The 24,193-nt window shown below is 35.5% G+C and overlaps 1 protein-coding gene across 2 annotated transcripts in view; it reads right to left on the minus strand.

Annotated features, from left to right (window-relative positions):
* ADAM22 (ADAM metallopeptidase domain 22) overlaps positions 1–24,193 on the minus strand; it is a 251,094-nt gene that overhangs the window by 64,587 nt on the left and 162,314 nt on the right. For both annotated transcript variants that reach the window (XM_023226702.2, XM_023226703.2), the window contains exons 6-14: positions 23,061–23,124; positions 20,888–20,957; positions 11,891–11,961; positions 9,538–9,612; positions 7,784–7,855; positions 6,806–6,972; positions 5,283–5,367; positions 3,827–3,917; positions 2,208–2,259 (exon numbers count right to left, since the gene is read on the minus strand). In XM_023226702.2, coding sequence (XP_023082470.1) covers positions 2,208–2,259; positions 3,827–3,917; positions 5,283–5,367; positions 6,806–6,972; positions 7,784–7,855; positions 9,538–9,612; positions 11,891–11,961; positions 20,888–20,957; positions 23,061–23,124 — 747 coding nt within the window. The remainder of the gene's footprint in view (positions 1–2,207; positions 2,260–3,826; positions 3,918–5,282; positions 5,368–6,805; positions 6,973–7,783; positions 7,856–9,537; positions 9,613–11,890; positions 11,962–20,887; positions 20,958–23,060; positions 23,125–24,193) is intronic.

The raw sequence follows: 24,193 nt of genomic DNA on the forward strand, positions 1-24,193 counted from the left end.
TTATTATTATTATTATTATTATTATTATTATTATTATTATTATTATTTAAGACAGGGTCTCATTCTGTCACCCATGCTGGCATTCAGTGGCACAATCATGGCTCACTGCAGTCTCAACCTCCCCAGAATCAGGTGATCCTCCCACCTCAGCCTCCCAAGTCGCTGGGACTACAGGTGTGTGCCACCACGCCTGGTTAATTTTTGTATTTTTTGTAGAGATGGGGTTTTGCCATGTTGCTTAGGCTGGTCTCAAACTCCTGGGCTCAAGTGATCTGCCTGCCTCAGTCTCTCAAAATGCTGGGATTACAGCCATGAGCCACCGCACCCAACTAGAAAAATATTTTAAACATATGTTTGCATATATATTCCCTCCATCATTTATGTTCCTTGTTATACATATCCTGCGCATTCAAAATTCAAATACAATCAAGAAATATTTGTTGAAAATCAAGTTTGTACAAAGGATTATGGTGTGAGGTCTGAAATATGTGTTAACATAATAAGCAATCTCTCAAAAATTTATAGCTAATTTGTGAAAGGCAGCATAAGTACACATGATTAAATTATAATGCAGGGGTTAAAATTATAACAAATCTCAGATGGTTAGATGGTTAGATAGAGAAAAAAGGGAAAGGCATTCCAGATGAAGAGAATATATTGAGGAAATCAAATGAAGTTGGTAATTAATGTACAATTATGGTGAGCAAGTATTTAAGAAGCTGAAAAATCTATGTAGTATTATGATTAGCAAGTCGAAAAAGCTAGAAACTCCTGTACAATTATGGTAAGCAAACCAATCATGAATAGTAGGGGAAAAGGAGATTGCAGATGAGAATGAGGAAAGATTATGGGCATCTAAATAATGAAGCTAAGATTTTGAACCACATTCTTTAGACATCAGAGACTCACAAAATTTCTGAGCAGGACAATGGCATTTAATGAACAAGAGTTGTATATTAACAGGATGGATAAATCTCACAAACATCATGTTGATTAAAAAAACAGCAAGTCACAGAAGAATACATACAGCATGATGTATTTCACATAAACTAAAAACATGCAAACCAAATGCAATGTTTTACTCCAACACACATACATACTGCACAGTAGAAGTATAAAGAATGACTTGAGAATGATAGAAACCAAACTCAGATGGTGGCTGGGGCTGGGGATTAATAATGGAGGACACAAGGGAGATTTAACCACAAATGCAGTATTTTACTTTTTAAAAGCTGGATAACAGGCGTACAAATGTCCACTGTTTTATTCTTCATACATTTTTAATGATGATGATTCCAAACGTATCATTATTGCCCTAGTTTAAACTTTTACCATTTTTTTGCTGTTATTATTTTAGTAGCATTCCAAATTTTTTTATTTCCATAGTTTTTCTGGGGAACAGGTGGTATTTGGTTACAAGAGTAAGTTCTTTAGTGGTGATTTGTGAGATTTTGGTGCACCTATCACCCAAGCACTGAATCCAATTTATACTCAGTATTTGAAATGTTATTAAAATAATAACAGCAAAAGATGGCCAAAGTTTAAACTAGGGTAGTAATGATAAGCTTGGAATAAAAGGGATAACTGTAAAATTTACTTACAAGAATAAAAGACAAGCATTGATGACTGAGCGTGTGAAGGGGAGGGTAGTGTAAAATGAAAACCTTTCTCAGGAGAGCAGATTGTACATTTCTCTTCCCAACTCCCTTTTCAGTGATACCACATTATGAAGCCATCAGTGACGGCTTGAAGTCAGTCATTGTGGGAATATTTACACCTCAGAAAAGTGACAAAACTACAAATCCAGGCTGTTTTCTAATTTTTGTTTTCAAGAGTTAACTTACCAGCACAGTACTGTTTATAAACCATTTAATTAGAATTGAAGGAAATAAAAGGAAAGGGAATTAGCAGGTAAGCCATCAAAAACAAAGTTGTCCCTCATTTCTTACATTTGTAGCCTAGATTTAAGGCTAAAGAAAAAAAAAAAATCTCTGATGTCTACCAACTTAATCGACATCAATTGTTTTTATAAATCAGAGGTTATTTTGCAAAAATATTTTATATACAGAACCATTAAGAATAGTTACTTCTGATGTCTTATAAATGCTAGATTCAATGCACTAAGTTATTGAGTGTCATATTCCTCAGAAGACAACAGCACAGCAGGGAATGTAAGACTGAGTTATTTTCAAATACAAGTGGCTCACCCGGTGTCTCCCATTATGCACCCGGACCACGTGTCCTCGCATTTACATTCACCTAAGAGAAAATTAACACACATGCCTTGTTATAAAGTGAACACAGTTGCATTAAAGCAGTTTCTGTTTTAAAATCATTATCTCCATTTTATTCCTTAAAATACCTTTTAAAAAGTAATAGCTTCTTCCTAATTCATCTTACAATAGTTTTTATGTAATATACAACAAAAATATACTTTGACCCTATCAAGATTATATAATTTTTGCCAAAAAAAACATTGTATTTTAACAAATGGCCATATTTAAACCATTTAATCAAATACCAATGGAACAATGAAAAACTTTATGGCACTATTAAAGGATCTCAGTTTCACAGGCCTTTATGAGAACTATTGTAATTTCTTGACCATTTTTGAAAGTCTCTGCACGCACCAAGGTTTCTGGTAGAAGGCATTGGAATATTATTGGGTAAGCAGAAGGGCTTCAGAATCAGGAAACACTAGGGTTCAAAACCTGAGTTTGCCATTTGATATAGGTGTAATCTTAGAGACATTATACTTGTAAGATCTAGTCACTTCACCTATAAAATGGGGCTAAAAATGGGTGCTCTGTAGAAGTATCTGGAGAATTAAATGAGTATCTAAATGGAAGTAATACCAGCACTCAATCATCTGGCATATAATAAGTGCTCTATAAATGGTAATAGCTTTTTTTTTTTTTTTTTTTTTTTTTTTTTGAGATGGAGTCTCGCTCTGTGGCCCAGGCTGAAGTGTAATGGCACAATCTTGGCTCACTGCAACCTCCGCCTCCTGGGTTCAAGTGATTCTCTTACCTCAGTCTCCCGAGTAGCTGGTACTATAAGAGCCTGCCACCACACCTGGCTAATTTTTGTATTTTTAGTAGAGATAGGGTTTTACCATGTTGGCAAGGCCAGTCTCAAACTCCTAACCTCAGGTGATCCACCTGCCTCAGCCTCCCAAAGTGCTGGGATTCCAGATTATAAAAATACTTACAACGTTTGTTACTAAAATAAAAATGGAAATAATCAAATTTTAATGGTAAATACATAGTATTTGACCATTCAGGGTAAAGTGACTTTACCTACTTGAGAAAAGACATTGTTCATAGATACCAAACCTAGCATATTTTACTAGGTCCATTTATTAACTAAGCTTTTTATCAGGTCTGATCCTGACAGGGAAATTCTACGTTTGTGGCCACGTTCAGAGATGTTTTAAATAAAACATAAAAAAACAGTATGTCTGAAACCTATATGCCTAGAATTCTCTACTAAACATTTATGATGAACAAACTGGGCTTATTTTTTCCCTTATAAGGTTAAATTCAGCTTGAATTTATTATCACATGGCTTTAAAGTTCACTATAGGCATAGAAATTTCCACCTATAATGTAAATATTTCTTTGTATTACTTTGGAAAACAACAGTTTGTGCTGTTTATCTTTTATCTTTTACTACCATTCTTTTACTACCATTCAAATTCTTTTTATCTTTTACTACCATTCAAATTCTTTTCATCAAGCAACTAAATCAAAAAATTTTACGCTCCAAAATATTTTACAAATAGTCTATTTTAAATACAGCTAACCACACATGCACTAAAACTTACCGCTTGCTAATTTTCTTTTGTCTGAGATAATACCAATATTATGGGCTAATGACTGGGCAAGTGTAACAGCCATTACATCAGTTTTCCCAAACTGAAAAACAAAAACAAAAATAAAATATATATAAATCCAACTTGTCACTGAAAAAGAACCAGAGAAAAATGTCACAATATCGCTGAAAGTAAGTAATTTCTAAGCAATTTCTTTAGCAGAGGCTAAACACACTGTAGCCAACACTGAATATGCATTTGGGAAAAAGTGGTAAGAAACAAAAATCCATGTTTGATTAGGTCTTACGGGGAATACTAGATGTCAGGAAATAATCACAGCTTTTGGGTTTTGGAAATGTATATCTGAGTCCAAATTTCACCAGTGACATTCTTGAAAAATTCAATATTGGTATATAATTAAATCAGTCTTTTGGATAATACAAAATAAAATTAAATCGGTAATTGTTTTTAGAACTTGTTCATCTTTGTGTCCACTTGTAATCCTGAAATTCCCCTCAAGTGGAATAGAATGTGGCTTCAGAAAACAAATGAAATGAGTAACAGGAGGTAGTGACAATCTTTGGCCAACAGAAACTTAAGAAGAACTGAGGATATATTTTTCAATTTGTAGCCTCTTAAAGATACAAGTATTTTCTTTTCGATCATCTCTAATAGGTTTAGGGCCTTAGGAGTAAGAGAAACCCTTTGGAAAACCTACTCTATTTTTCTTATCCCCAAATCTGTTAAATACTAAGGAAAAAATATCCAGTTGGGTTGTTAGGTGACAACCTGATGCTTCAGGGAATTATTCAATTCCCTGGAAAATCATTCAAAGTGAATAATAGGGCCTTATTTTCATTGAAGGTAAAGGTAAAGATTCTCTCAATGTAATCTGTAAGTAGCTTAATCTGGAAATTATTCCAAGTATAACATGAATATATAATAATTATCACATATTATCTCCCAGTATTTCCCCAGTCTGTTCTCTGGTCACTTATAGTAACCATATTAGTTTTTTATTTAATTTTTTATTTTATTTATTTATTTATTTACTTACTTACTTATTTAGAGACAGGGTCTCACTCTGTTGCCCAGGCTGGAGTGCAGTGGTGCAATCTGGGCCCAATAAAACCTCTGTCTCCCAGGCTCAAGCCATCCTCCCACTTCAGCCTCCCCAGTAGCTGGGGCTACAGATACACGCTACTATTTTTGTATTTTTGATAAAGATGGGGTTTTGCCATGTTACCCAGGCTTGTCTCAAACTCCTCGTCTCAAGCAATCTGTCCACCTCAGCCTCCCAAAGTGCTGGAATTACAGGAATAAGCCATTGTGACAGGCCACCATATTGATTTGTAATGTAGCAATCTAACATCTGGAGTATGTGAATACTGAGAAATTCTCTCTTAAGTATGAGGAAAACATTTTCAGCCATCATACCACTTTGTATTGTACAGATGTTCACACCTACTTCATTCACGCCTCCTCCTTTCAGCAACGAGCAAATCCCACCAATATAAGCTGCCCCGCTCCGGCTACTCTCAAATTGACTTCCCCTTTTAGAAAAGGAAATGAAAAATGCTTACTGTTCACAGTTCAAACATCATAGCACCTCTCATTATTAGTTTACCACATTTATTTTCTCAATATACATAAGATTTCTATACAATATATTCATGCTGCAAGGGAAGAATGTGAAAATTGTTTATACACGTAACCAAAGACAAAGGTTTATGAGGGATGTTTTCTCACAAGATTAATAAATATCTTAAATTGAAGTATATCTATTAAAAAATAATTGGTTGATATGATGTACTCTGAGAAAGACACAAAATCACTTCTCTGGTATTTCTGCCAAAAATACATAACTTAACATCAGGCATTCCCATGAGGAACAGTCAATAAAATAATTGGCCTATACTCTCCAAAAGTATTAAACTCAAAATAGACAAAAGAAAACTGAGGAAATCTTTCAGATTAAAGGAGACTAAAGAGACATGATGATTAAATGCAATGCGTGATCCTGGATTGGATTTGGATGGGGAAAATTAGCTATAAAATACATTATTGAGGTAATTGGTGAAATTTGAATATAGACCATGGATTACATATAAGTATTGTTTATGTTAAATTTTCCAGTTTCAATAATTTACTGTGGTTATATAAGAGAATGTCTTTTTACTCTTAGAGAATATATACTATTTAATAATAAATCCCCAGTAAGTGTCTTCAACTTACTTTCAAAAGGTTCAGGAAAAAAAAAAACAAAAACAAACAAAAAAACTGAAGGATGGATGAATGGAAGGAAGGGAGGGAGAATGGAAGAAAATTATGAAACAAATGGGGGAAAATGTGAATAACTGATGAATCTGAAGAGAGGGCATATGCAATTTCCTTGTAGTATTCTTGCAACTTTTCTCTAAATTTGAAATTATATATAAAGTTACCCCAAAATACATCTTTTCTTCCTTTTATAACTTTCTTCAACAGTTCTGACTTTAGATGATAGATTTTTAAAATTCTACTATATATAATTTGCTATTACGTCAAATATGCATGCTATCAAAAAAAGAACATAAGAGTGAGAAAAAATTAAAAATAAATTCCAGAAATACTAAGCTCTCATCTTAGAACCAAAAACAGAGAAAACATTAACATTTAAAAGACAGTAACTTTAAAGAATATAATTTATCTGCAGTTAAGAATACTATATATGAGTATTAACAGTATTTTTACTCAGTAAATGCTCTATTTAAACATCTTGAAAAATTAAATAAAACAAATATTAAGTAATAAAATAACTCAAAATTAAAACTTTTACACTTTCATGGCAATTTTAAACAATCTATACTTTACAACTTTTTCCAAATCTATCTGCCATCTGCCATGTCAAATCCTAATTGTGTTATGTAGCAGAAAGGATACATTTCAGTCACAATAAAGCATTTAACATGAAATCAGAAAAAGTAATACATCATTACAGAAGTTACGTACGAAAAAAGGTGTACTGCATCACTTTTCTCTTTGATAAAATCCCTCCTGTATTTCATAAACTCACGTAGGGTGATCAATGGATTTGCAGATATGGCAAACTTGTTGTCAGTCGCCCAGGTTTCCACAGCAACCAATACTATCCTGGTCTTAAGTTGGTCTTTATATATCTAGTATATTAATAAAATGAACACATCAGTTGTATATGTGGTAAAATCAAACAGTTTATGAACAGGACTACAAAACTCCTTTCATGGAAAATTCTTCTGAGTTTTAGTTAAAGCGAGATAACTTTCTAATTTACATGCATTTCCCTTGAGTAACTGAGACTGAAATTGTTGACTAATACCCAAAGAACAGAGCACTTTTTGGAAACAAAAGGTCCCTTTTGACGAATACTTGCACCCTATTCAAAGTTCCACCTGAATCTGTTTTCTGGTATCCTGGAAAAAGAATTCATGCATGCTTGAGTTCCCTTAGCCAAAAATGGAGCAATGATGACTCTCCAAAGAAATAATTTATATACAACCTGACTGGCTCTGATTAGACTTGTGAAGAAGGTACTAGCACAGCCTCGTCAAGGGAAGATTGGGAAGTATGGAGGTATAGTGGAATTATTTAGTTGTATCACTGCCACAGCACCAGGCACTCTTGAAAAAGGTACAACTGTTGTACTGCTTCTCCGTCATTGTAAGTCACTGTGAATATCTTTGTTAGGGGTATGACACAACCTCTGTTTTTACAGTGTGAAAAACACAGGATGGAATTTCAGGCATATCTATGGATAATTTCGACCAGTTCCTCTTCCCAGCCAGACATCAAAGTCAATAAAGTCTATTGCAAGGTCACCTGGGACTTACTAGACACCTTGGTTGAAGTGCAACATAGAGCAGTGAAACTATAAGAATCATATTATCCATTCTATTAGCAATTAGGAAATAAGATTCTTCTAGGGCAATAACGGACTGGGTTGATACTTACTACGTCTGCTATGTTCACCACAGACTTCGCATAGGTATTGGTATATACAACGGAAAGCCGATGTTTTTTAAACTGAAAGCAAAAGAAAAAAAGTGAAGGTCTTCCAAAGTGATCAGAAAACAACCATCTCATCAGAGAAAACATGGTGCAACTGAAAGATCCCTACAAATGTTAAAAAAACTTTTCTGTAAAAATGTGCTTTCTGTAAAAAAATGTCAGAGTCAGTTGAGATCAAGTTCTTTATCTGCTATGTTGCCTGAGACAAGGCTCTTAAAGGATTGAGGCCTCAATTTATTAATCTGGGAGATGAAGTAAAAAATATCCAATTCATCCATTTCATAGATTTATTTTTATCGGCATTGTTATTCAAAATGATAAAACATATGAAAATTGTCTATGAATTGCAAGACATACAAATCTAAGTAGGGGTATAGACAGTAAAGTGGATGTGAACACTGCTAAAAGTATACAAATTGAAAAGTTCTATAAGACTTATTCAGGAAGAAGAAAGCTCTAAGATAAAGGTCACAACAAGGTGGCACACAGGGCAGATGTGGATCACATAGATCTTTGATTAGTCTCAAATGTGTTTTAAAAATCAGGAAATATCATGCAAAATCCAATTTCTGGCTTCAGTTAAAATTAGCATTCCCACCTGGTAATAACTGGCAAACACTGAGAGGCAGTTGCTCCCCCTAGCCAGGCCACGCACCATTCTTTTCACCACAGGCCTCACCCACCTATACTGTCTTATACCTGGTTCATTTCACTTATGGTATATGTCTACAGACATCTATAGATATCTAAATTTGTGACTATCTAAAATGCTCAAAATATATGTTGTTGTAACTTATTTTATAAAAGTCCTGGAGAACAGTAACATTCACTGGATTCAAATAGGTGGAAAGATAAAACTTAGACCTAGCTTTAACAAGGAAGCAGCACTCAATCCTGATTATGTTGCGATTATTATTATTAGCAACCATAATAATTAAGATCTAAATTATGTATTTAATCATACATAAATAAATGATAATCTTTTCCTCAAATAAGTAGTTAAAGTAAAATGCACTTGTACCTGAACTTAAGTAAAGTTCAGTAATATGCATCATTAAACATTTTTAGTTTAAAACTTTGGTTACATGGAACAATTAGCATTATAACTCACTGTTGTGCTATGAATGCAGTCATACTGCCTGCAATATGCCCATTAACTGAATATAAACACTATGGGTCAAAATAATTTTATTCAACAACATGAAAGTTTTGTCAAGTTCTTATCTTAAGAATCTTCACTGGTTAGCTACGTAAGCATTTGCATATGATTTCTGCACAGTAACACCAAAACAGAAAAATTGCTTTTCTTTTATTAAGATAAAGTTGTACCTTGCAAACTAAAATGTCACATAATTGGTGCCTCACTTTTTCAATATATAATGGAATTTCCATTTTTTTAAACCTTGTCATTTTAGTAAGTGGAGATTCAAATATTAGCACCTCTACTAACCAAGCAAATTCAAAAGTTGATACTGAGTCACAAAGCATTTTTGAAAACTCAAAAATTACTGCTAGTTATTTCCACCTATGAATATTTCCTAATTGCAGGTTGTTGCTAGTTAACAAATACATTTGATTATACAAATACCTTCTCCAGGTTACAGCTTGATGGGCTTCTTGTTCATTCTAAACATATTTTTACACTCACCAGTTTTACCCTAGGCACGAACAGGCTTAAAAACAACAGCAAATCCTACCATAAGGTGATCATTCACAATCATCAGTTCAATGTATTTGGTTTCTTCTTCTACATTACGAGGATATCGACGAAGCTGTAACACAGGAAAGGAAACAGCACCTAATTCAGCCCTCTAAACTTGGCAGTGAAAACCTAAAAAATATGGAGGAAACTGACAAAACAAAATTTTCCCTTTTTATTCCTTCAGCATTAAAAAAATTTTTTCATCAATTTGTTTAGTTTCTGAGTTGGTAATAAATTAACATGGCTCAGAAAATTTAAGAAGTATAAAAGAACAGAAGACGAATATCTTCCTCTCACCTCTATTCTCCACCTACTCAGTTCCTAGTCCTTCCCCCACAATGGATACAGCAAGTTACTGGTTCCTTCCAAAAATATTTATGCATATAAAACTAAATGTGAATATACCCTTTATTTTGTACTTCCATTTATTTCACTCCTTTCTGCATCCAGCAATTTTATTTAACAGTCTATCTTGAAAATAGGAACATATGAAGAGCATTCTTTTGGGTTTAAGGTCCTCTGAGGATCTCTGAGAGGGTACAGGGAATGGAGTGATTGGCACTTTTATTATTTAATCTCCAAACTGGGAGTGAGTCACGTGCCTTCATCTAGGATGGTTCAGAGGATCCCCAAATGACATGGGGTCTTTGTTAGAATAGCTTTGAGAACTCCCAGGCTGTCTTGAGTTATCTATTACAGCTAGCTTTCTAGAATATTGTCCTATTCTTTCAGTCTATAATTCAAAAACAATAATTTCACATTAAATCCTGATGGTAATCATTTTATCTAACTGGGCCTCAAGATAAATATGTCTCTACCTATTCATATATATATATATATATATGTTTATATGTGAGTTTATATATAATCATATATATGAGTATATATGTGTGTGTATATGTGTGTGTGTGTATATATACATATATAAACATTCACAACATTTATAAAGGTCGTAGTAGTAATTCATGGAACACATGGGTCTGAGAGGCAATATATGGCGTATATGTGGTTATAAGCACCTCTCTGAGACCAGACTTCCTAGGTCAGAATCCCGACTCCACCAGAGTCACCCTATGTGGCTTTGGGCAAGTTTCTTGATTCTCTTATGTTCAATGTCCTTATCAGTAAAATGAGGATACTATAGGTTGAATATCTCTCATCTAAAAATCCAAAACTCCAAATGCTCCAAAATGAAAAACTTTTTGAGCACCAATATGACACTCAAAAGAAATGCTCACTAGAGCACTTCAGATTGCTAATTTTTGAATTAGGGATGCTGAATCACTAAGTATAATGTAAATATTCTGAAATCTAGCCCCCCCCCCCACCCGCCACACACACATACACAAATCAAAATCTGCAACACTTCTGGTCCCAAGCATTTTGGAAAAGGTGTACTTAACCTGTGATAACACCTTCCTCTTAAGGTTTTTGAGGGTTACATGTGTTAATATAGTTAAAATTCTTATAATAGACCCTATTATAAGAATTTTACAAGGTAAGTATTCAATAGTATTCAATAAGATTTAGCAATAATTATTCATAATAAAAATCTGTCTGTAAATATGTATTTTATTTCAAGGTAATAAAAAGAAGACACCTGGTTCCTTCAACTTCTTGATCTTACTAGAGATCTATTTCCTTCATCTTGTGTTTTTAATGGCCACCTCCCCTGCCCACACCACCACAGTGGTGATATCTTGATTCTGATGGCCACAACTCTTAACTTTTCTAAACTACTTACCAGCTCTGTGATTTGAGCAAGTCATTTTCTCATGTCAGAGTCATCATTTTTCTTTCAGTGAAAGGGGAATAATAGTACCAACTTCATTTGGTTCAAAGCACCATATCAACAGTTATTATTACCCAGTCCAATATCCATAAAGCCCGTGACCTAATTTTATATCCTGGACTCCAAAGATTACTCAAGTGAGACAAAAGCATTTTGTGGCTTCACAACTGGATTGATTCATTCCTAAGGGGCTATATTCAAGGAATAAATACAAGGATATAAACCATACAAGTGGATTCCACGATGTGGTACATATCTGGGCAAGGAAAGAAGCCTATTGTAGAAAGAACCTGAGATGCCACAAGCAGGAGCCTCATAACCCATAATATGATGAAGAAACATATTATCACCACTGTCTTGAATCCTTTTTGCATCTGTGAAATAACATGGTTCCCCTTTCTACTGCTTCTTCAGATCTGTCACCCTTACGGTTTACCACATCCTGACAAATTCCCAAACTAATACTCACCCTCTTACACAGACTTACTGTAGATTAAAATGATTGGCAGTTGACAATTGTTTTAAAATAACACGACATACCACTGTGAATACATACCTGCCGTTTACTCCTTTTTGGTCTTGGCTTCAAAACAAATTTTGGTGGAGTAATGTTTACTTGTTGAAATTCTAAAAGGAAATTAAATTTAATTTAACTTAGTGAATTTGTCATATTTCTTCAATACAGGGCAAAGTTTTACCTGCCCTTCCTTCTTATGAATTTTATAATATATAATGCTGTACTTAATGATCACACAAAACATTTAGTATGTCAATACTAAACATTAATTTACTATATTAATACTAAACATTTAAAAGATGAATATAATTTGCAAAATATAGAACATTATTTCTGTTCTAATTTACTTCAAAAAAATTTCATATTTCTCCTATAAATATCATTTCATTATTTACTAGGAATCTTCTAAACAGCCAACTCAACTTTCACTTCCATTACTAACCTTCTTGAGGCAGCAAAAGATAGAAGACGAGCAATGAGAAGAAGAAAAAATAATCACACATTCCTGAGTTCATAATTTATTAAGAAATTGTTATAGGACACCAAAGTTTTGAGTTAATTTTTTCCAATTAATTTACATTCTTCTTTGCCCATAATCAAATTAATCTCAGGCTTTATCTGCTCTTGGTAGCAGATGTGAAAATCATACATCAACTGTTTATGCACATAGATTCATCTCTGAATATAAGATTAGGTTATTTACAACGGAGGATTTTTCTACAAAGTGAAAGGAAAGTTGCAATCTTTCCCTAGGGTACAGATTTCCTAAAACTTTGATGACTGAACAACCTGAAAGGACTTATTATAGGAAGAATGCTATAAAACACTCAAGGTGAACCATTATCATTATTTTTGGATACTGTTCATAAAGGAGAGATAATAATGGTCAGAGAAATCTGTGACCAAGAAGCTGAATAATAAAATCAGGGTAAGGAAATTAATATTCTCTCTTTATTTCATGTTCAAATATTCTCCCATCATGTCGTTTTTCAGAATGCTATGGCCTGGGCATACAAGTGATTTGCTGAGAAACGGAATAACTTCTCTTTTATAATTAAAAAAAAAAAAAAAACTAATAGGAAAAACAGAAAAACAAGATTACAAAAGTAACCCATCTCATATCAATAATTCATTAAATGTAAATAGACTAAATGTTGTGCCTAAAAGGCAAAGATTGCCAGACTGGATTTTTTTTTAATGCAAGACTTAACTATATGCTGTTTAGAAGAGGGGCACTTTAAATTTGAAGTATGGAAGAGGATACACCTTACAAACATTAATCACAAGAGAACTGTGAAGGAAATATTAATATCAGACAATGTAGCTTCAGGACAATAAGTACCTGGGAGAAAGAAAACTATTTCCTAATTATAAAGGGTTGATTCATCAAAAAGACACAATGCTCCTAAATGTTTATTCACCTAATAACAGAGTTTCAAAATACATAAAGCAAAATGTGACAGACCTGAAAGGAGAAATAGACAAATTCAAAGTTACAGTTAAGGATTTCAACAATTCTCCCTCAGTAATTGAAAGAAAAAAAAAGCAAACAGAATCATATGGACACAGAAGAGTTTACACTATTAGCCAATTTAACTAAGTTGGAATTTTTAACACTTTACCCAATAATTGAAGAATACATATCCTTTTCAAGAACACATGAAACATTCACCAAGACAGGCAATATCATAGATCATAAAGCAAGTCCCAATAAATTTTATTTAAAGAAAATGAAATGACACAGAGTATTTTCTCTTACTGCAATTCTATTAAATTAAAAAATCTATAATAAAAAGGTGCTTGGAACAAAATAACCAAGTATTTCCATACTAAGCTCTACATTTCTAAATAATCCATTGGACAACGAAGAAATCACCTGGTAATTTTGAAAATATGTTTTGACCTAAAGTAAATAAAAATATGACAAGTCAAAATACGAGGGATGCAGGTAAGGCATTTAGTGCTTGAAGGGAAATGCATAGCTTTAAGTGGTTATGTTAGAAAAGAAAAAAAAAGTTTAAATTATGATCTAACCTTCCACCTTAACAGCCCAGAAAAATAAGAGCAAATTAAACACAAATCAAATAGAAAAAAGTGAGACTAAAAACTTAAAAACAAAAATCAATAAAATTGATCAGCAGGACTTGACCAATAAAGAAAGCAAATCACTACAGGTTCTATAGATATTAAAAAGATAATATGAGGATATTATGAAGAGCTTTATGCCAATAAATTTGTTAATTTAGATGAAATTCCTTGAACATGTGTATATGTAGATAATCTGAATAATCCTGTATCTATCAAATAACTTTAATTCTTAATTAAACTCTCCAAGAAAACTGCAAGGCAAGATGACTTCACTGATGAATTCTACCAAACATTAAAGGAAGAAATAATACCACTTTTACACAAACTTAAAAAAGAAAAAAGAGTCGGAAACTTTTCCTAACACATCTTGTAAGACCAGCAAAACCCTGATACTAAAACCAGAAAAGAAAACTAGAGTCCAATATGCTTTCTGAACCTATACATTAAAAATGTTTAACAAAACATAGGCAAATCAAACCCAGTAATACACAAAAATATAATCTACCATAACCAACTGGGGCCCATTTGAGAATGCAAATTAGTTTCATATTCAAAACATCAATTTATACAATTCATCACATTAACAGATTAAAGGAGAAAATCATATGATCATCTCAATAGACATAGAAAAGCATCTGACAAAATTCAACACCTATTCTGGATAAAAACTCTTAGCAAACTAGAATAGCAGACTGATAAAACTACTCAGCTGCAAATATGTACTACCTTTCATAGAAAAGGAAGGATGAGCAGAATCAAGAGCTGAGAACATAGAGCCAAGAGTCATGGAGAATTATTTCCAGGCCTTGAAACCCAATCAAAAAGGGTCAACATTTGCCCAGCAGAATTTCAGCACTGCAATGTCAGTGTCTTTCTTGTTTCTCAAATGTTCCCTCTTTTGTAAGGGAATGTCTATAGCTGGCCCATTACTGGATCCTGGGAGTACAAGGGCAGATAACTTGTCTCTTCAGTTTTACATACAGAAGGATTAAGAGAAATTACACCCAACGACCCTCATCCACACCTGGACCTGATTTAGATAATGAGATTCTAGACTTAGAGCAGATGCTATAACAGGATGAAACTCTTAGAGACCTAGGGAGGAAGAGAATGTATTTTGTAGGTAAAAGAGACAGGAATCACCGGGTGCCAAAGAGAAGAATTTGACAAACTTTAAGATGACCTTAATAGTCTCCACCTCCTGGTACTCACGCCCTTGTGTAATGCCCTCTCTCTGAGTGTAAGTAAAACCTGTAACTTGCTTCCAACCAATGGAATACAGCAAAGGTCATTTCTCCCGATAACATTATGTAAGATTGTAACTCATCTTGCTAGACACTCTTCCTTACCGGCTTTCATTACATGAGCACCAGTGTTGTGAGCTGCCCTATGGAGAGGCCCATGTGAGAAAAAGAGTAACCATCAGCCAAAGCCAGCAAGAAACCAAGGCCCTTAGTCTAAGAGGCTAAAAAGAACTGAATTCTGCCAACAACCACTGCATATCATTCCACAGTTGAGCCTTGAGACGAGACGAAGTCCTAGAAAACACCTTGACTGCAGCCTGTGAGGGCCTCTGAAGCAGAGAACCCATCTAAGCCATTCTTGGACTCCTGATCCACAGAAACTATGAGATAATAAGTGTATATTGTCTTAAGAGGTGCATTTTGTGGTAACTTATCACTCAGCTACTTTCTAATTTTTCTACACATAATAAAAAGGTATTCCTCAGCAATAAATAACTATACAATGCCACTGTATAATCTCATTCCCTTGAGAGAAGGCTGGACCCTGTGACTTATTTCTAATAAATACTATGCAGCAAGAGTGATCAGATGTTGCTTTTGAGATCAGGTTAACAAAAAGACTGTAGCTTCCATCTTAGGTATCGTGCCTCATTCTCTCTCTTCTCTTGGTCTCTCACTCTCTCCTAGAACAAGTTAGCTACCAGGTTGGTGGGGGGGCAGCCCTGTGGAGAGGCCCATGTGGTGAGGTACTGAGGCCTCACAACAATCATATTAGTGAGCTCAGAAGCGAATCCTCCCCAGTTGAGCCTTCAAATGAAACTGGAGTCCCAGCTGACAGTTACGCTACAAACTCACGACACTGTGGGCCAGAGGCACCCAGCTAAACCACACCCAGGTTCCTGATTCTCAGAAATCATGAGATAATAATGTTTGTTTATTAAAGGCACTAGGTTTTAGAGTAATTTGTTACACAGCAATAGATAATACAATAGATAAGCAATAGATAATAACTAATACAATATCTACACTAAAAATGACCAAATACTGAAAGAAATTTTAGACTCACTACTAGTAATATGTTGTTTTTCCCCATTAATCCATACTTTTAATACAATTCTAATAAAAATCTCAGAATTATAGAAATTGACAAGTAGTTTCTAAAATTTGTAGGGAAATGTGAAGGGCCCAGAATAGCCAGAATTTTGGGGGGAAAAAAACAGAATTGGAGGATTTATGTTATTTGATTTCAAAACTTATATAAAGCCACAGTAAGCAAAACAAAGTATGATAAGCGTAGCCAAATAAAGTAAGAGTCAAGAAATTGACTCATTTTATTTTTTTTTAAGACAGAGTCTCGCTCTGTCACCCAGGCTGGAGTGCAGTGGTCCGATCTCAGTTCACTGCAAGCTCTGCCTCCTGGGTTTACGCCATTCTCCTGCCTCAGCCTCCCGAGTAGCTGGTACTACAGGCGCCCGCCACCTCGCCTGGCTAGTTTTTTGTATTTTTTAGTAGAGACGGGGTTTCACCGGGTTAGCCAGGATGGTCTTGATCTCCTGACCTCGTGATGCACCCGTCTCGGCCTCCCAAAGTGCTGGGATTATAGGCTTGAGCCACTGCGCCCGGCCGAAATGGACTCATATTAATACTTTTTGACAAAGGCATCAAAACAATTCATTGATAAAAGGAAAGGAAACTCTTTTCAAAAAATGGTATTAGAATAATTGTATATTCACTTAAAAAATAATAAAATAAAACTTAACTCCTACTTTTCACCATGAACAAAATGTAATTTGAAGAGGATCCTAGATCTAAACATAAAAAATAAAACTATAGAGTTTTTAGAAGAAAACACTAGAGAATATCTTCGAAACTTGGGAGATAGCAAAAATTACTTAGCATAGAGAAAGCAATAACGATAAAAACTAATGTTAAACTTCACAAAATTTAAAACATCTGTTCATCACAAGATGCCATTAAGTAAGTAAATGAGCAAACCAAAGACTGGGGAAAAGATATTCATAAGGCATATTTGGCAAAGGCCTTCTATCTAGAATATGGAAGTACTCCTACAACTTAACAACGAAAAGACAGAAATTCTGATTAGTGGCGAATAAGTGTATATACCACACATCATTAATCACAAGAAAAATGCAAATTTAAACCAAAGTGAGATAGCACCAAATACACTAGAACAGCTAAAATTAAAGAATAACAGAGCAGATGTTGGTCAAGATGTGGAACAATTAAAACTCCCAGAGTGCTGACGCAAGTATACCACTTTGTGTACCCACTTTGGAAAAAGGTTTCAGCAATTCCTCATAAAACGGTGGTTCTCAAAGTGTGATTCCAGCACCAGCAGCATTAGCATCACCTGGGAAGTATTGGAAATGCAAATTCTCCAAACCCACCCAAGATATACTGATTTAAAACTCTCAAGATAGGGCCAGCAATCTGTAGTTACCGGTCCTCCAGATGATTCTGATGCATGCTAAAGTTTGAGGACACTTTCAACACAGTTAAACATGTACCTACCCTACGGCCCAGCAAATGTATTCCTTGGTGTTTACCAAAGAAATGAAAATATGTGCCCACAGAAAAGACTTGTACAAGAACGTGCATAGTTGCTTTTCTCATAACAGTCAAAAACCAGAAACAACCCAAATGTCCATCAACTTAATAGATTAAAAATTGTGGTACGGGCCAGGCGCGGTGGCTCAGGCCACAATCCCAGCACTTTGGGAGGCCAAGGCGGGTGGATCACCCAAGGTCAGGAATTTGAGACCAGCCTAACCAACATGGTAAAACCCTGTCTCTACTAAAAATACAAAAATTAGCCAAGCATGGTAGCGTACGCCTGTAACCCCAGCTACTTGGGAGCCTGAGGCAGGAGAATTGCTTGAACCCAGGGGGCGGAGGCTGCAGTGAGCCGAGATGGCACCATTGCACTCCAGCCTGGGCAACAGTGCAAGAACCCATTCCCCTGCAGAAAACAAGTGGTATATTCATAGGACACAATATATTCAATAATTTAAAAGAATGAACCATTGCTACTCTTGACAACATAAACCTCATAGGCATGTGCTAAGCAAAAGAAGCTGCAAATAGTACATGATTCCATCTGTATAAAGTTCTACAACAGACAAAAGAAACGGCAGAGGTGGAAGGCACCGACTACAGAGGGTACAAAGGAAGTTATTGGGGTAACAGAAATGCTCTCTCTCTCAACAAGAGTGTATGTATGTAAAAATTTATTGAATAGTACACAAGACTTTTATATTTCATTGCATATTTTTTTAACTGGGTGCATAGGCATCCATAGGAAATAGGATTTTCCCAGAATATGTTCTCAGAAACACTAGTCCTGAGACACGTGCATGCCATGTAAAGGAAACGTTCCACAGTCCAACAAGTTTGGGGAACAGCTGATCTTATTTCTATCTCTGGGAAATACACAAAACATAACAAGATGATGATGTTGATAATCTATAATCCAGTTAAACTTTATGCAATCTAAAATAAATAAGCTTACTTTGGAGACTATTTCACAGAAATTGTAGTTGTGACATTTATTTGTCTATTTCTTGTTTTCTTTTAATTTATCACAGTAAATCATAAGTAATGTTGGGAGACAAAACTCTCTCAAAATTGACAGTGCCAACTTCTGATGAGGAAAACTAGAAACTAATTGAAACAGACCTGAGTTTTCAAAGAATATGTCTAAAAATCATTTTAATAACAGCAAAACTGCCAAGTGACCATCAAAGTTTCTGCTAGAAAGAAACCCTGAACAATTTCCTCCAAAAAAAAAAAAAAAAAAAAAAAAAAAAAAATCCTAGCAAGCCTACAATCAAGTCTTTAGGGGAAAATCTTTATTTATTACTTTAAATATTAATTAATGTTGACTGCTTCCAGTAATACCCATTAAATTGTAGCTTTATTCCCACACAGCTAGTCATGATTTATTTTCTTATCAGAATAGGGATTGTAAAAAGTTTTATAAGACCACTGAAAGAACCGTCTAAAAAGTCTGCGAGAGGTAAGAGCATCTATATTCCCATTTGAAAATTTTTCAAAATAGTAAATTCTATTAAATCTTCTCTCCCTCTGGCAGCAGGAAAGAAGGGGAGAGAATGTTCATTCTCTTTAGGGAAATTACAGGAGGATAAGGAGTTAAAAACTTATGTCAGAGAGAAAGGAACATTAGGAAACATTTATTTCATTTTCTGATGAAGGGACAATGTAAACTTCCAAGTGATTTTCTAAGCATTAGTTTAGAATTACTCTCAGGTGGCGATTTTTCCATTTCCCTCTGTGATTCTCTACCATAGTACATTTTCATAGTGTCATAATTCAAAACTCAACTTCACCCCTTGCTAGCCGTGGGACCCTGGAAAAGACAAACTAGCTGAGCTCTGTTTCTTCATCTACAAACAGGGAATAACATTAATCTTACAAGGCTGCTGCAAAGCTTAAAATGAGATTAAAAATTAAAATAATCAGGCTGGGCACGGTGGCTCACACCTGGAAACCTGGCACTTTGGGAGGCCGAGGCAGGTGGATCACAAGGTCAGGAGTTCGAGACCAGTCTACTCAATATGGTGAAATCCTGTCTCTACTAAAAATACAAAAATTAGCCAGGCATAGTGGTGCATGCCTGTAGTCCCAACTACTTGGGAGGCTGAGGCAGAAGAATTGCTTGAACCCAGGAGGCTGAGGTTGTAGTGAGCTGAGGTCACGCTACTGCATTCCAGCCTGGGCGATAGAGCAAGACTTTGCCTCAAAAACAAAACAAAACAAAACAAAAAATAAATTAGTTAATTAAATTAAATTAAATTAAATAAGGTCCACTAAATAGGGGAGGAAGCATCTCCATACCAGATATCCAGATATCTTCTGAATAAAGATATTCAGAGTGCTGTCTGTCTTCAGGAGAAAATAAATGAGTCCAGCACAGCCAAAGAGAAACGCACCCTACATAATCACTGCTCCACTAAGGAGGGCAAAGTATGCATGCACCGCCCTTCTTGTCATGTGAAGACTTGGAAGCAACTCTAGAAGCAACATAGGTTGCTAGGTCCATTTATTTGACCTAAAATAAATAAGCTTACTTTTGAAAATATTTCACAAAATTTGTATTTTTGACATTTTTCTATTTCTTGTTTTCTTCTAACTTATTATAGTAAATCGTAAGTAATCTTGGGAGACAAACACTCTTAAAATTAACCTAGGTCCATTTCAGTGTAGATGAGAAGAAAAGACTAATTTCACAAATAGCACATAATGATAACAAAAGTTAACCTATAATAGTTCTTTCTTAAAATGCTAGAGCAAAAAGAGACAAGGAAAACAATAAATAGGGAAATGATTAAGAGTTCATCCTTATGTTTACAAGACCAGTATTTCACCAAGAATGAATTTGCATGTACTTTGTCTCACAGACCAATTGTGGCTCTAATCTTGTTTCTCCTTTAGTGCCTTATTTTCAACTTAAAATTTTTTTTAAGTTTTCCTCCACATCTTTCCAAACTCATCTGTGAGGCCAGTTTGCATTTCAATCTCCCTCTTGATGTGAGTTGGCTTTCCCTCTAAACACGTCAAAAGCAGATGTGGGCTAATGATACTCCACAAACAGATTAGTTCTAAGGCATTAAATAAATTACTGAAGTTGTTTTTTAAATAAAAAGTCACTATATGAACATCATACCAGATGGAAGATCATCCAAAGGAAATTCAAACAGTCTGGATTTGTAAACCGAATGAAAATGGAAATCCTCCTGAAATGACACAAGCAACAGTGATTAAGCATGTACAACCGAATTATCTCCAGCCTTAGGCAAACGTAGCTGGAGACCCTTAAAAGAACCACAGCTTGCCTATGCATTCTCCTGGGTTTAGAAAGGTGATCAACCATTGCCCAACCCCTCCTATTCGCTCCTGAATTCTCTCAGCACCAGAGCAATATCCAACGAGAAGAAAAATGCCTTCACAGAGAAGCCAAAGCCTATAGTAACGGAAAACAAATGAATGAATTTATTCCCCCAAGGACAAATAAGACATTTGGCAAAATGACTTAATGTTTTTTTATTACTGGTTCCTTTCATGGATTCCTGCAGCCTTTTAAAAGTCAGAGAGCTTTGGTAGGCAAAGACTACAGAGCTAACAATTTTCATAGTATTGGGGAGCAGGATGTCTGGTATAAATAAATGTCCAAAGTGGACCCTGTTCTGAAATTCAAGTGTCATACAAGCTATATTAAAAAGCAAGAGATAAAAAGTCATATTTTTCTTCTAAAAAGTTAATAAACACTCAAATATAATTTCATCTGGCTTTATCCAATTACTAAAAAAAAAAAAAAAAAAATTAGAATGTCATAGGTTTCATATTATCTTAAAAAAATCATACTGTCAAGCAAAGTGACAAGACAGGCAGCAGTGGGTACCCATAAAATAATATACAATACAGAGAATTTCCCAAACAAGATGGTTTATGGGTGACAAAATCATGTACGTTTCTTGAAAGGATTTGCCTCTCTGCTTGACTAATGTTGTGTAATACAAGGAAGAACATTTGTACGTACAGAGATAGAATGAAAGTGTATTATGTTTCTCTGTAGTCTATAATATTAATTCAACTTCTTCTAATTTGTGGGAAATGAATGTTTCAGCTAAAGTGAGGGAGAGGATTAAGTTGACTCAGGTTTCTCTAAACTTCATCAGCACAGAGCCTTAAAAGGAACAGACAACAGAGAAAAATCTGGAATCTAGAAAAGAGAGGAGAGGTGAAAAATCACAGACCTGTGGATTTGATCTGTTATGGACTGAATGTGTGTGTGTCCCCAAAATTCTCATATTGAGACCCTGGCACCCAGGGTGACTCTGTCTGGAGATAAGGCCTGTGAGGGAGTGATAAATCTTAAATGAGGTCATAAGGGTAAGATCCTCATTCAGTATAGCTGGAACCCTTATAACAAGAGGAGACAACCAGAGTTCTCTCTCTCTCTCTGCCATGGGAGAGCACAGTGAGAAGGCAGCCGTCTGCAACTCAAGCAAAGAGCCCTCACTAGGTGTCAACCATGCTGGCACCTTGGACTTTCCATGCCCAGTACTGAGATAAAGATAAAAGTTTCTGTTGGTTAAGCAACCCAGTCTACAGGATTTTGTTATGGTAGCCAAGTCAGACTAAGAAAGATCATAACACATTAGGGTGGAGATGGAAACAAAGGTTTCAGAACACCTGAAAGGGAAAGTATTATATTTCCAAAATAAAAGCGAAAGAAACAAAAGAAATTTTCTGTTTGTTTGTTTGTTTTGGAGATAGAGCCTCTCTCTGTCGCCCGGGCTGGAGTGCAGTGGCAGGAGGTTCAAGCAATACTCCTGCCTTAGCCTCCCAAGTAGCTGGGATTATAGGCACATGCCACCACACCTGGCTAATTTTTGGATTTTAGTAGAGACAGGGTTTCACCAAGTTGGCCAGGCTGGTCTCGAACTCCCGACCTCATGCCCGCCTCAGCCTCCAAAAGTGCTGGGATTACAGGTGTGAGCCACCACACCTGGCAAGAAATTTTTAAAAAAAACACTTGTGGTTTTGACTTACTCAATATTTTGTTTAAAATATACAGACAGTCCCCAACTTACATGTTTTTGACTTTATGATGCATTTATCAGGGTATTAAATATATTTTTGACTTATAATATTTTTAACTTATGATAGATTTATCAGGACACAGACCCATCATAAGTCAAGGAGAATCTGTACATATGTTTACTATCTTAACCCTAAACAATATAAAAATGAAATAAAGTAGAAAAAAAAGGAGAGGAGAAAAGCTCTCAGCACAAACATTTCCATTTGCCACAACAAACAGAAGGAGCACTTACTTGAGTAGTGTCATTTTCTTCTGGCTCAATGAGATATGTGTGGTTCCCGTCATAGAACATCCCACTGCCAATGACAAGAAAATAATTAGGCATGGCTATCGACTCTCATCCCAGAACAAGATCATTTTAAAATCAGCAGCAGCCAGAGGACCCATTTGCTTCTCAATGCCCATTTCCCAGTCCCATCCATCACCTCCAGATACACCACACACACCACTGAGAGGGAAAGGCCCCTCCTTCCGATTCCTTACAGGTAGAGTCCCCTCATCCTCACCTGACCCCGTGCTCAGGATTGCCATGCTCTAGCTGTTGCCCATCACTCCTCTGTCTAACATAGAATTCCCAGATTTTCATATGCAAAAAGCCACCTGGAGAGCTAGTAAAAACGCACGTCTTTCAGGACTCTTCTCAGATTTCTGGACTGGAACCCAGGAAACTGCATTTTAAATAAGCTCCAGGTGATCCTGAGGCAAGTTTTCAGGGACTATACTGAGAATGACCGACCTACCATAAACATGGAAGATGCTCTAGTAACAAGAGCTAACATATTTGAACAACGTGCCACAAGCTAAATACTTTACACTCATTTAATCTTTTCCACAAATCTACAAGGGAAGTACAACGACTATCCTTATTTTACAGGTAAGGAAACTGAAACCCAAAGAGATAAAGTAACTTGCCAAATTGGAATAGAGCCCAGACAAATGGGACCATGAACTGCCCATTTGCAACCTGCTACCTACCTGCATTCATGCATTCATGCATTCAATCAACATGTTTACAGAGCACCTACAATGCACTGTTGTAGGTGCTGGGGACACAATAGCAAACAAAACAGACCGATTATCTGTCCTTGTGGTACTGATGAGTATTCTAGGGAGGACATACTATATATAGACAGAGAGAGACAGTGACAAATTCTAGGGAAGAAAATAATCAGGTGAAGGGCAATAAATGGTGCCAGAGGGCTGTGGGGGTCATACCAGCTGGGCACCTCCTAGGGCCTTGGCTTTTACTCTAAGAGAGATGAAGAGCCACTGCAAAGTTCTAAGCAGAGGGGAAATACAAACTTCCTTAAGTTTTATAATGATCATGCCGGCTTCTGTGTTACAATAATTTTTAGCACAGCAAGG

The sequence above is a fragment of the Piliocolobus tephrosceles genome, chromosome 8 (genome assembly GCF_002776525.5).
Source record: "Piliocolobus tephrosceles isolate RC106 chromosome 8, ASM277652v3, whole genome shotgun sequence".
In the NCBI taxonomy this organism is placed as follows: Eukaryota; Metazoa; Chordata; class Mammalia; order Primates; family Cercopithecidae; genus Piliocolobus; species Piliocolobus tephrosceles.